The sequence below is a fragment of the Chaetura pelagica genome, unplaced genomic scaffold (assembly GCF_000747805.2).
Source record: "Chaetura pelagica isolate M959 unplaced genomic scaffold, ChaPel_1.0 scaffold314, whole genome shotgun sequence".
Classification (NCBI taxonomy): Eukaryota; Metazoa; Chordata; class Aves; order Apodiformes; family Apodidae; genus Chaetura; species Chaetura pelagica.
In genome coordinates this window covers 1,476,364-1,489,081 of record NW_009953218.1, presented here as the reverse complement: position 1 = coordinate 1,489,081, position 12,718 = coordinate 1,476,364, and the positions used below count along the sequence as shown (strand labels likewise).

At 39.0% G+C, this 12,718-nt stretch overlaps 1 protein-coding gene across 1 annotated transcript in view; it reads right to left on the bottom strand.

The window, feature by feature from the left end:
- IFNG (interferon, gamma) overlaps positions 1-2,430 on the bottom strand; it is a 3,667-nt gene extending 1,237 nt beyond the window's left edge. The window contains exons 1-2 of the mRNA XM_009997735.1: positions 2,308-2,430; positions 318-386 (exon numbers count right to left, since the gene is read on the bottom strand). Coding sequence (XP_009996037.1) covers positions 318-386; positions 2,308-2,430 — 192 coding nt within the window. The remainder of the gene's footprint in view (positions 1-317; positions 387-2,307) is intronic.
- Positions 2,431-12,718: the final 10,288 nt, after the last annotated feature.

The window sequence follows — 12,718 nt, the reverse complement described above, 5'->3', positions numbered from 1 at the left end:
AGGAAAATTAACAAAGTTAAAATGCAGCGTGCAGGGGTTCTCACTGTTGCTGGAAACAGGATGACAAAGAAGATGCTGAAACTCATCTCCTGGGCTAGGTTGTACCTCAGAATCCTTTTGTGGTGCAGTATAAAGCACCTCGATCTTTATGGGAAGCGTTTTTTAGGGGGGATTTGTTTCTCATTTCCAAGCTACTGAAATGACCTCTGCTTGTGTTCTTTCTACCCCAGCTGGTTACACTGGCCCTGGGAGCTGCTTTGCACTAAAAGTACCCACAAAGCACCAGAGATGCTTTGTCATATCTAGTTCTGACTCACCTCTGTCCAGTTTATCAGTTTCCCCATAAAAATAGGTCCACCGTCAGCAACGTCTGAATGACTTGAGTTCTGCAACAAAGAACAAACATATCTGTTATACAAACAATACTTACCAGAAGGCAAATTTGTGTTCTGTATTCCAATTAGCAGTAAGAAACAGAACAACGTGATTTTTGCACTACTGTCCTATATCTATTACCATGCTTCCACTTCTTTAAGTGCTGAAATGCTTTGGATGGCTGCTTAGTACCAGAAGTATCATTAGTCTGCTTTTCAATGTCTCCTCCTGCTGTAACTCATCTGAATAGAGACATCTAGCACCATCTATTTTACCAAACATTCCTTGCAAGTTTTGGTACTGGCAGCTGAAAATTCAGCTCCATAAGCATAGCAAACAGCTAGAAAATTGTCAGATCTGATCTTGGCATGTTTTCTGGTAACTGGAAATGAGTAGTCTGTGGCCTTGAATTTATTCATTCTTAGTAAAATCTCATATGGAAGAAGAAAAAAATTAACTTTAGTATAAAACTACAGTTTGCAGAACTCAAGTGGGTTATACAAGGTTAGTGGGCTACTCTAAGGCTTGCAGGGATGGAGTTTAACCATTAGATGTTAGCCACACCGTGCCACACAATGTGGTAGATTCTAGGAAACAAAGAGCAATACAATTCTCCTACCAAGGAAAGGTAAACTGAATCATTTCCTCTTCTGTGTGTCTTTTTTTTTTTTCTTTTTTTGTATACAACAGTCACTATTTCCTTTTTTGTCTGCTCAGTAATTTAAATTTAGTGACTGCAAAGGGAAAACTTGCAGGCTGACAGAAACCTCATAGGCTGGCTGGCTCCCCATGCTGAGCACATCATTGCCAAACTTTGTTTTACTCTTCTTCTGAAAGGTGGGGAGCACCTGCTGTGGACCAGAGTTTTTAATGTCAGTGCAAGAAGCTCACCGTGGCTCAGGATCTCTCCAACAGAGTTATATACATTCAAGTGAGAATCTCTCTGATATATGCTGATGACAAATTTAAGATACAAGGCAAATTTTACAGCCAGTTTCCTATGAATCTGCAAACAAGGAAGTTCCACGCTGGGCTTCATTGTGCAGTACTGCAGGGTGATTCTTTGACTACCAAATTTCAACTTTCATGTGCACAAAATTCTGGCAAAATCAGAGCTGAAAATAGGAGCATATTTTTGTAGCTGCTTTCATGCATTTAAGGAAAAAAAATATTAAGAGTAAAAGCTGTTCATTGGAAGTGACTGTATTGTAGATCTCTTATCTCTATTAATAATCCCAGCTAAACTCAGCTGTAAATTACTTTAATGCCTCCTGGATGAAGATGGATGAATTAACTTTACAGTTATTAAGTTAACAGAAGTCTGCCTGAAAAAAAGTAGTACCATGCCAGATAACATTCCTATCCCAGAGCCTAGTCACAGACAGGGAATTTCAAAAGAATAAGCAGTAGGAATCACCTTTGGGTAACACTACTACTACTACTACTAACCATAAGTGCCAGATGCATTTCTTAAAGCAAAAAATTATTTATTTTGTTTATATTGTTAACTAATACTAAATTCCCTATTAGCATTACTAACCTAAGACTAAAAAAGTGTCAGTAAGTTGCATCTGAATAGAGTTTAATCAAGATTCATTAATTCATCATAAATTGCATTAAGATTTCTTGTTGTAAAACATTCCATGCAATCAAAGGCTGAATGGAGCTAGGAGAAGCTCTTGTGAAAGGAAGAGTGCCCCTGAAAGAAATGCAAACATAACTATGACTATTGAAAAACTGAATCATGTTAGTGAAAGACTCTAGGAAAACCAAATAAATTGTCTATATTCTTGTTTTTAAAAAGGTATACCTGAAAAATTTGTTCCATGCTTACCCTCTATTGGTACAGACTGAGTATGTCAAGCAGTGCTCAAGTCTGGACTGTATCTAAAGCACAAGGAGAAGAGAAATGCAGTAGAAGACCATACTTACAAAGTCAGCTTTCAGTTTGTCTATATCATTTTGGAGTAGAGGAAGATTTAAGCTGTTTCCAAAATGTCCAAAATAAATCATGATGAGAGACAGAACAAGCAAACTGTAGGTCTGGCAAGTCATTTTCTTGGTTCAGTTAAGATGCTCAGAGAAGTTCTGGGAGATGTCAATTCTAAAAGCAGTGAGCTTCAACTTCTAGTAGTTCTTCTATTAGAAGATAGTAGACGAATGAACTTCATCTGCCTGTCAGTGGTATTTAAACCTGGTCTTGAGATTTTTTTATTTCGTCATCATAAGCTGTGTAAATTTAGACAAGATGGTGTTAGATAAGAACCCTTCATTTTTGGCTAATCAAGGGAATCCCTCGAAAGCGTCTTTCTTAAAGCATGGGCCTGGAAAAATTTTTAGTGGTTCATGAATAGGTAACATGTACGTGGCAGATTCTGAAGTTTCTTTCACACATGGTTGGGGAAAAGGGGAAAATGATAATACTGACTGAGGAGTATGCATTGTGGCTTAAGCACATCCTTGCATGCTATCTGAAAAAAAAATCATATTGTGTGGTTAAAGGGTCAGTATAAGTCAACTCATTTCTGGTATTCCTTTAAAGTAACCACTGAAATTGCCATGGCATTGCTCAGAGTCACTTAGAGATCTAAATGTTCCACCTGCAACTGTCCTTTTGTGAAACATTATTTGCATTCTTTCCATGGTGTATAGTGCATTTCTGACACTTTCTCATTCTTCACCTCCAAATTCAAAATAGACTCAGGGAAAATGAAGCTCCAGCACGGATGTAATGATGCATCATATTAAATTCCTCTGTGGTTCTTGAGACACTTCTTGCTTGGCAATAATTAAAGTTCCCAACCTGCCCATTCATTTGCACTAAGGTGTATATATATGAAAATAGAAATAAATGGATGAAAAAAAGCCTGATTGAAGACAGACAGGATGGTGTCCAAGTGCATATGGACCCCTGAAACAACTGTATTGAGAATAGCTAGGGAAAAGGTTTTTGTATTGGAGCTGAATTCTGCCTTGATGGATATAATGGGAAAAGAACTTGCTGTGAAGAGTCTCATAAAGAAATCAGAGTAATTTTAAGCTGCAATATATGAATGTGGGGTAGGCAGGAGCCTACAAGGGAAAGAAGGAAGGAGCCCACAGGGAAAAGAAAAGACAGAAGATCAGGAAGAGCACACTTGTGGTCTCAGTTCCCCCAAGCTGCAGCTTGTCAGAAACAGATGAGAATCAAACTGGTCCCAAGGTATGATTTGAGCTCCCCAGCACAGCCCCAGATGGCTCTTCAAGTGTTCCTTGCAAGAAGCTGACACCTTCCCCAGCAGCACGTCTCCTCTCAGTGGATGACCACTAACACCATTGAATCTTTTTCACCTGCACCTTGAAAGAGAACATCCATCTGTGGAATAGATCTAGTCTCCTTACTACCATTGCAAACAGGGAATTGCCATTTTGCAGCAACAAGAATTAGCAATCACATGCCCAAAAGCTGTGTGCTGAAAATTCATGGGAATAACAGAGTAGACAGGTGCCACACACCTCACAACAGAAAATTAGGGCTGTAATCTGCTTGGGGTAGTAGTGCACTATGCAATGCCCATATTGATTTTAGTTTAGGAAATTAGAACAGGTTAAGCAATAACTGGATTGCTGGAAGCATTGACATGGAGATGAAGTAGTAATACTGTTGAAGGATGCTTCAAAGCACTTTACAAAAAACACAGTTATTGTGCCTGTCCCTGGCAGAGAGATTGGAATAGACAATTCCCAAAGCTCCCTTCCAATCCAAAACCAAGCATATTTTACAAGGTGGGAGACATGTGCTGATGCATGTCATCTGGCCATTAGCCTATGGAGTAATTCCTTGGCAAAGTGTTGGAAGGCAGATGTCAAGTGACAGAAGAAAAGTCATTCCTGTTAAATATGGCACTCATCTTTTGTAGATACTGGTTAAAGTTTTGGGGGTTTAAGTCTAATTTTATCACTAGATTGCCTCACCTTTCCAAGGAGACCACTATGAAGCATCCAAATTTGCAGGTAAGAAGATGATGTCACAAAGCAATGGGATAATTAATGATCATTCAGCATCTAGGAAAGGCAAACCTGGCAACACAAGCAGTGTCTCCTAGTTCTATTGCTGTCCTTTGCCCACTAAGCAGCCCTACAAGTATTATATCATAAACTAAAGCCAGACATTAAGCGGAAAACAAAGAAGAAGAAAGCCATGATATCTGACTCTGTCATACTTCGTTCAGAGTGCAGGTTTGACTTTCAGGTATCCTCTCCTGCCTGTGGAGACTAAATTCAGGCCTTGTAGTTGTCTCCACATTCAAATTCTCAAAGAAAGGGTTGATTTACCAGTGGTAAATCATCAGTTGGACAGAAATGTATTATAATACAGAAATATAGGATCCTTTTTCCAAATCCTTTACACTTGAATAAATGGCATCTTGTTAATGTTGACATGCTCATGTCATAATATTATCTTTTATTGACGTCATCACCTCTCTGTAAATCATTTTGAAACTAGGCAACAGCCTAAAGCAGAAGGTCAGAACATGAGGGTCCTTGAGTCCCAGAGGTCCTGCTCACCTCCAAGCCCTGTTCTGCTTCCCATTCCTCCCAAAGTGATGAAACAGATCACTGTTCTCCAGTGTGTCTTGTTGCCCTAAAACCATGAACAGTCAAGCTGTGAGAAAGACTCAGGTTCAGAGGGCTCCTCTGCACTGCATTTCCTGAGCATCAACACTGCTACAAACAAAATCTGGGGTATCCTGCAAATATCTGCCCTTTACTAGATAGAGACAAGGGCCAAAGACCATCCAACTTTTAATCCATGTTCCTTAGTAGATGTCTATTGAGTGTATGCTGGAGGGGGAGTAAACTCAGCACTAACACAGGCTTTTTGCCTGAACACAAGTCCTAAGCTAGCTGAAGTGATGCCAGAAGAGTATTGAAGAGTCCTGTGCTACATAGAATTGGAGCGGTCCTGTGGGGGTCCATAGTCACAACTGGACTGTCATCTGTTCCAAACACAGTAGGAAATTAAACCAAGGCATTTTTTAATTTTGCTGCCTGGAAGTCGTCTGACTCCCCATGAGAAGCAGAGGTTTCACACCTCTCTGTTCATACAACACCTTACACCAATTACCCTTGCAAAGTCATGTCAGATTTCATTATGACCACTGACTAAAGGTTTTTCCCTTTCGTTTTTTGTTTGATGGGTATTGCTCAGCACACTGCCTGAGTCGTCAGTAAGGAATTGCCCCTACCAGACCAGAAGATCTATACTATACTTTCATTTCTCTAGAACGCCGTGGCTTTCTCTGTTACCACTGCGCAAGGAAAGCAGTGCAGGGTTGGAAAACCCTCTCTGAGCTGTCATTCTGCCCTTAAATCACACCTCACCTCTTAGCCTCCCTTTCCTATAAGGCAGCAAAAAATAATTCCTGCGGTTCCTCCTCCACAGCGCTGGGGGTGGATAAGGGGTTTAAGTGATTAAATTTGCATATGCATTGTACCAGTGCTAGATAGTTACTAAACATCGTTACTCATCTTAATATTATCCACAAAGGAGGTATCTGCATGATCAGGCCCCGTGACTTTGCAACTAACCCTTACGAACACCCCGTAACATTTTTCCCTACCACAAAAAAAACCCCACCACTGCCTTACAGACAGGGATATGTTTCCTTGGCGCTACACATTATGGTGGGTGTAGCTGTCTACTCCTTGCAACCATCTGTGCTCTAGAGGATGTTTCCAATGGTCCTTGGGGATAACGTTGGCAAAAAAATGCTACTTGGTTTTATAAGAAAACAATTTCAGGGCGGGGGATGTTCTGAAATTCTCAAAATTAACTGTCTTGCAATTTTTCTAAATAAAATACTTTATCCTGCCCATTCCAAGCACTTTTTAGAAATGCTATTTTTTGACAGAACTGGAAAACCAGTTTGTACCATCTGAAATAGGAGACAAGGAAGAACCTTCGGCCTCCATTACACACTCCTGTCTGCAGGCAATTGTCAATGGGAAAATATATTTTATTGATCCCTCTTCCCACTCGCAAGATTTCTCACACACAGTAGGTGCTGAGTCTTCCAAAGAAAGGGAAGGAAGAGGAAACTAACACTGAGTGGTGTTAGCCATCTAGAGAGACAGATGTCCTGATAACAAGCTTAGGGGTGCAACTCAAAGTGATTAGACTGTAAGTATAAGATCATTAAAATCATGGTACCTTGAATGACACATCTGTTTCATACTTCCCTTCACCATTTCAATTTGGTAATCCCATGTGGGATGGAAACTTGTTCATTTTCCCTGTAAAATAACAAGTTTCTGAATTAGTAAGAGGAAGTAACTGACCCCTCATGGTCTGAGTACTCATCCATTTAAAAAATAATGGTTGAAGTTTTGCCTTGCCCAGGAAGAAGAGGATACCTGTTAACAGCTGTTCTGGACTGGCCTTTCTCACACACTATTGTGGATTTCCTGGCCACTTCTTGCCGGATGACCCTCACCTTGCATTAGTAGCATAACGGGAATGTTCAGGACTCATGTTACAATTATTTTCTGAAGCATGTGGAGATAATAACAAATCTTTTTCTCAGATCATCTGTCCCCTTTATCAGTAGTTAATGTACCTGTTTATAAAAATAAGCATGCTCCTATCCCCGTTTCCTTTCTTTGAAAGACTGTTAAACTGGTGTGTATGAGAAATTCTAAGACTGCACAAAGGGACCTGCAACAGATGTTTCCTCAGTGCTGATTGTGCCTGGACACCAACACTTAATGCAGACCTAAAAATCCTCCTTGTTTCTTGTGCCATATTTCAGACTAGTAAAAGCTGGCTTTCCAGCTCTGCAAAAAAACCCAGCACAGTATACATGTATGAATGATTAAAAAACTGTGAGTTACCAGTGGGAGCTAACCATGAGAAAGGGTGATACAATCCTAAAATGTTATTTTTCTAATAGTGAAGTATAGAAAAAAACTATATAATTGTAGAAAACAGTAGTAGAAAAACACAGTGTGCGTTTTTACTCCGTGTTTCTAGACCTCAGAATCTTTTTACATATTCAACTCCAGATTAAAATATATTATCCATAAAAGAGAAGAAGATTCCAAATCTGATTCACTTTTAGTTACGTCCAGTGAAAAAGCAGTAGAACTGATGGCACAGCAGCAGCCCAAAGTATGGCTGGTGTTGCATAAAATACCTCCTGTGCTACAACCAGAGTGTCTATAGGTTTTGCCACAAAAATCTTTAATTTTAATTTGCTCTTCTTCATTCTTCCAAGAAGAATAAAGTACTCTTGTAAGATTTCTGTTTTCAGCACTATAACATCCTTTGGAGTTGCTGTCCGTTCTGAGCATTATATCATTAATCTTAGAGGGTTGGTTTTTTTTTTCTTTTTTAAAGACGCAACTTCTTGTCTTATGTGATTTCATGACTCACAGGGTTGATTTTAGAGTTTTGGGGTTGGGATTTTTCTTCTAATCATTTTCAAATCACCCTAGTTTCAGAGAAAAACTGAAAACAAAAACTTCTAAAAGTTCTTCTAAATAAGGCAAAAAAAAAATACAGTTTAAACGTAATTGTTTCAAGATTCTTTCTAAAGATTTTTTAAATATTTCTGCCTAGTCTTTGTAGGCATGAGCAGCACACAACATTCATACTGCTGATTTTTAATGTTAGCTTGGCGATGTTATCAATCCAATGTTATCAGTACAGCATTATGACTTCAGGTAAGGCACTTTTGGACTTGGTGGGTGTAAAGTGTTCTATAAAATAAAGATATATGTTATTAAAACAGTTCTTCCCAGACTGATTTTCCAAGGTTTTCTAATTCTTCACTAATAGCTGTAGCTTTTATAAGGCCAGCATGCTAGTATTTCCATGGCCTTTGCCAAAATATTTCCATGAGTTTGATGGCAACATTTTAATCTGAAAGATTATTTTTCTGAAGAAAAATAATCCATTAAAAAGCAGATCCACTGTAATTTGGCCTGACTGCATTACATGGCTCTGAATTTCTGCCATTTCCTGTGAATATATATGCAGATATCTACTTTTGTTGTACATTAATAGATAGAAAAGCCATCAGATGTTTTACTCAGAGTGTCTTTACCAAATTCCCAGTAAACAAGAGCATGCTTTCCTCTATACATTAACTCTCCATCCAGAAAGACCTCTGTTATTTTCTCAGTCTGATGCTCAGTTTCATTTTCATAGGATCAGATCCGCCTTCAAAAGAAGCCGAAAAGCCATCTGCACTTCCAGGTATGTGTGATAACCTCGTGGCCCTTTTTCAAGAGGACCATATTATTCTTAGAGATAGAAGACCAAAGGGTGCTGGTCTTGAATCAGTTGTCAGTTTCAGCATGTGCTGGGTGAACCCAGTCAGAAGTCTTCATTGACCTAATCACAGGACAGCTTGTGACCTCCTGAAATTGCAGGGACTGCTGAAAATTTGTTGCAGATTGAAAACATTCAAAATCATAGCCCTCCAATCAACACGATGCTTCCTGTACACTCTCACTGCTACATCCACAGAGTACTTTTCAAACTTTCAACCCATCGGTGAGGCAGCCCCACTTGTCTTCCTCCCATCATGTTCACTGAACATTCTCCGCGTGTTGAGTTTTGTGATTCATTTCTTCTCCTTGTGTTGATTTTCTATGTTGTAGGCTTTTATTTGCATTGGAGCTTTTCAGTCTATTTTTTAGCAAGGAATTCACATGCCATTCAAGTTTTCATTGTACAGTTGCATTTCTTTTCACAGTTTAAGTATCTTTATCATACAGGCACATTTATTGTTGGAAATTAATAGTCTTATTTAAATTTGGAAGAAAACACTAGTGAAATCAGTCCTGTAATGCTTTTATTTCCTTCCTGATGTTTTTAAGTTGAAATATAAGCATTTGGGGGAAAACTCTGATGATCTTCACATGTTATCCGTTACACAATTTGTAATAGTTAAATGTCACACATGTACATGCAAACACAAGCATGTAGGTGTGAACATATGTTGGAGGCTAGCTCAATTATCTGATTCAAACACCACTAAGAAAATATCCATTCAATATTTCAAACCAGCCTACAGAGTGGGCATTTTTTATCATAACCATTTGGAAACATCCACGGGAAGTTTCCTAGTTGAAATCTGCTGAGTGATGCAATCCTTTCTTCTCAAACAATCCAGGAGATGGTTTGGTGGGGATTCCCATTGCCCATCATTCTCTTTAGTACCATTCATAATTGTGTGACTAAGCAAGCTAGTCATTTTTACTCAAAGGAAAAAAAGCAAGTAAGTATGCAGATCTGGTCCTACCTGTTTCTGTTCTGCTTCCAGACCACTTAGAAGCACACCAGAAAATAAGGTGTACAAGCAATCCATCGACAGATAACTTTTTACTTAGAACTGGACCTCTTGAGAGTTATTTTCTTGCAAAAATATCCCATTTAGATTCAGAATTTGAAGTGAAAGTAGGAATATGCAAGACCTTTGCTTTTTAGTAGTTAAAAAATGAAGCAATGCTTCACACCCTAGAGTGCATTTCCTCTTCATCTTCACAGGAAATAAGGCTGCCTATAGAAGAGCAACTGTGGGTCGAGTGTAGATGCGCCTTATTTTAAAGTCACATATCTTCTTTTTTCAAAGGAGGGGAACACAGCTACAAAGTGGTCTGGGTGGATAACCTCTGCTCAAATTTGGGCAATGTAAAGACTTAATTAGCTAGTAATAAATACTTAAAAGACCAAGACATGAGAAAACTAAATTTCTGATGCTTTTTTAAAGAGATTAATGAGTCTCTGTACCCAAACTAAAATACAGAAAGTTTCTACAAAGACAATAAAACAAGCAAATGTTGGAGATGAACAAAAAACATTCTTGATAGCATAACAAAACGTAAGTGCTGTGGCAGGTTGTGTTGCTAATCTTTTTTTCCTAAGGAAACGAAACTTAGGCAGTTTCTCTAGCTGTCAGCTCCTTCCTAGGCAGTAACTTTGAACACAGTCAGCAATTTAAACCAAATTTGAGAGTATCAGAAGTCTCACACTAATTTAGCACCTGACACTTTCATTAAAATTTGCAGCTAAGCAACAGCAAGGCTACTAATCATGGCCCACATATTGATAAAGTGTCTGTATGACTTAATTACCATAAGGAGGGGGAACAGCTTTCCTACTACAGCTATTTGATTGTTGTGAAAGCATTTTCATTCCATCAATTACTCAAGAGATAGTTAATATGTAGGAAAGTCTATATGGCATAATAAAGTGCAACCTGACTGAGAAGGTAAGTACTACTGGGAAATGTATTGTTATGGTAGATCTTAATTTTCTGAATAAGTCTGGATGTTGTTACATGAGTTGTAACTTTTCAGTCAAATAATTATATTTTCATTTAAAAAATAAAAAATAAATATTCTGAGAAGCTAGAGCAACCAATCACTGGGTTCAAAGATAAAGGTAAACATGAAGCAAGACTGGAGTTTCTGAAAGGCAGAAGTGCAAAATTATTTAGAATTTGCCTCAAAAGAAAATAAAAAAGTATCACAGACAGGAGCACAGGTTTGCTGAAGAGGAATTGGAAGTGCTGGTGAACAGCTGGATTTCATCTTTGCAGAAGCAAAGGCAAATGGTATCCTGGGTTGCATCAACAAACATACAGCCAGTAGCCAGTCCTGGAATGTTCTTTCTCCAACTCTGCTTGGCAGTTGTCAGGCCACACCCAGTACAGTGCATCTATCTTTGGTCCCCCCAGCTCAAGAGATACACTGAATTTGGGAGAAGGTTCATCCACAGGTGTTCAGCCTCCAGTGTAACTAGAGGTTTGGAGACCTCTACCTTTAAAGAAAGACTGAAGGAATTGGGTTTGTCCAGGTACAAAATGAGAAGGTTCAGGGGTATCTAGCCACAGTCTTCTTACTACCCAAAAGGTAGTTTACAGAGAAGATGGAATTACTCTTTTCACACATTCATGGTGAAAGGTCAAGGTGGAACAGGCTCAAGTTGCTTCCGGAGGATCTTCAGCATGAGAAAAATTAAACATCAGAGTAGGTTGTCCAAAGAAGTAGTGTAATCTACCTTCAAATACTCGTCACTGTGCTTGCTAGATAACTTTAACCAAGACCCTAGTTACAGCAGAAGGTTGGACCAGATATCTCCAGGGCTCCCCTTCAACCTGGGCTTTTCTGTGATCCCATTCTGATGAGAGCAGCCAACGCAACCACCTCCTCAAGAATATCAACCCTGGGCATAGAAGAAAGGACTGATGAGCAGTGATAACTGCATCTTGGATGTCTAAAAGGGGTATGAAAGAGGAAAGAAGTGATGCTGGTACAGGTTAAGACTGTGCTGGATGTTTGCATACATTGTAGCCCAAAAATTAAGTAGACCATTCATCTCAATTTCCAGTACAGATGTGGACATTAAGAAGCACTGGTGAATGTAGTAGGTGAGCAAGATAATTTTGAGAGTTGGTCACACAGAACACAGAAACACAGTCAAAATGACTGATAGTGACAGGAATGGAAATAATCTCCTCTATGGCAAAAACAGAAGCCAGAAGGTAAAGTTAAAGGTTCTCTCATCAAGGAAACAGATCAAAAAATGGGCACTTAAAAATGTAGTTGAAGTTGGGAGAAATTTTAATCCATCTATCAAGTGAGTAGTAGCACTTTCAGATTGCAGAACTGCAAATGCAGTAGCTGTCACTAAGAAAGGAGAAAATTACAAGCAAGGCAGGAAAACACATTTTCTGACAAGAGTGGTGTGCAAGGCTTTAGAAGACACTATGAAATAATCGACCATGAAAGACAAGGAAGGAAAAGAATAAAATGTAGCCTGGGTTCAGTCAAAAGCAGATTGATGAGAGAAGAACTTGAATTATTTGAGGATGAAATTATTAAATTGGGATAAAGGGGACTGTGCAAATGGCAATCCAGGTGTGTGGCTTCTAGTCAGAAGTTGGGAGGGCACCCTTTGGAGGAAGAGAACAAACCTATGTTGCCACTGCTCATCACAGGAGCCAATCAAGGCAACACTGTGATGGAAATGGACTCTGCAAAGGTTAATGGGTCAAGGTATTTCCAGAAGTTAGAGGTAGGGAATAATGCCAATGTACAGTTGTGGGTTAACCCTGTGCTATATAGATCAGTTAAAACTAGAAACAATCCAGACAACAAGTAGAGAGCTCCTGTTTTGTGAAAGGAGTCTAGAAGAGTTTATTTTGTTCAGCTACAGAAAAACAAAGGCTGAGAGAGGACATAATTGTTATCTCAGCTACATTAGAGTGGGAAAACAGCAAATTCAGGAAGTGACGTAAGCCAACAGAACAAACTGATACTAGATGAAACAGCTTTAAACTGGTCATGAGTA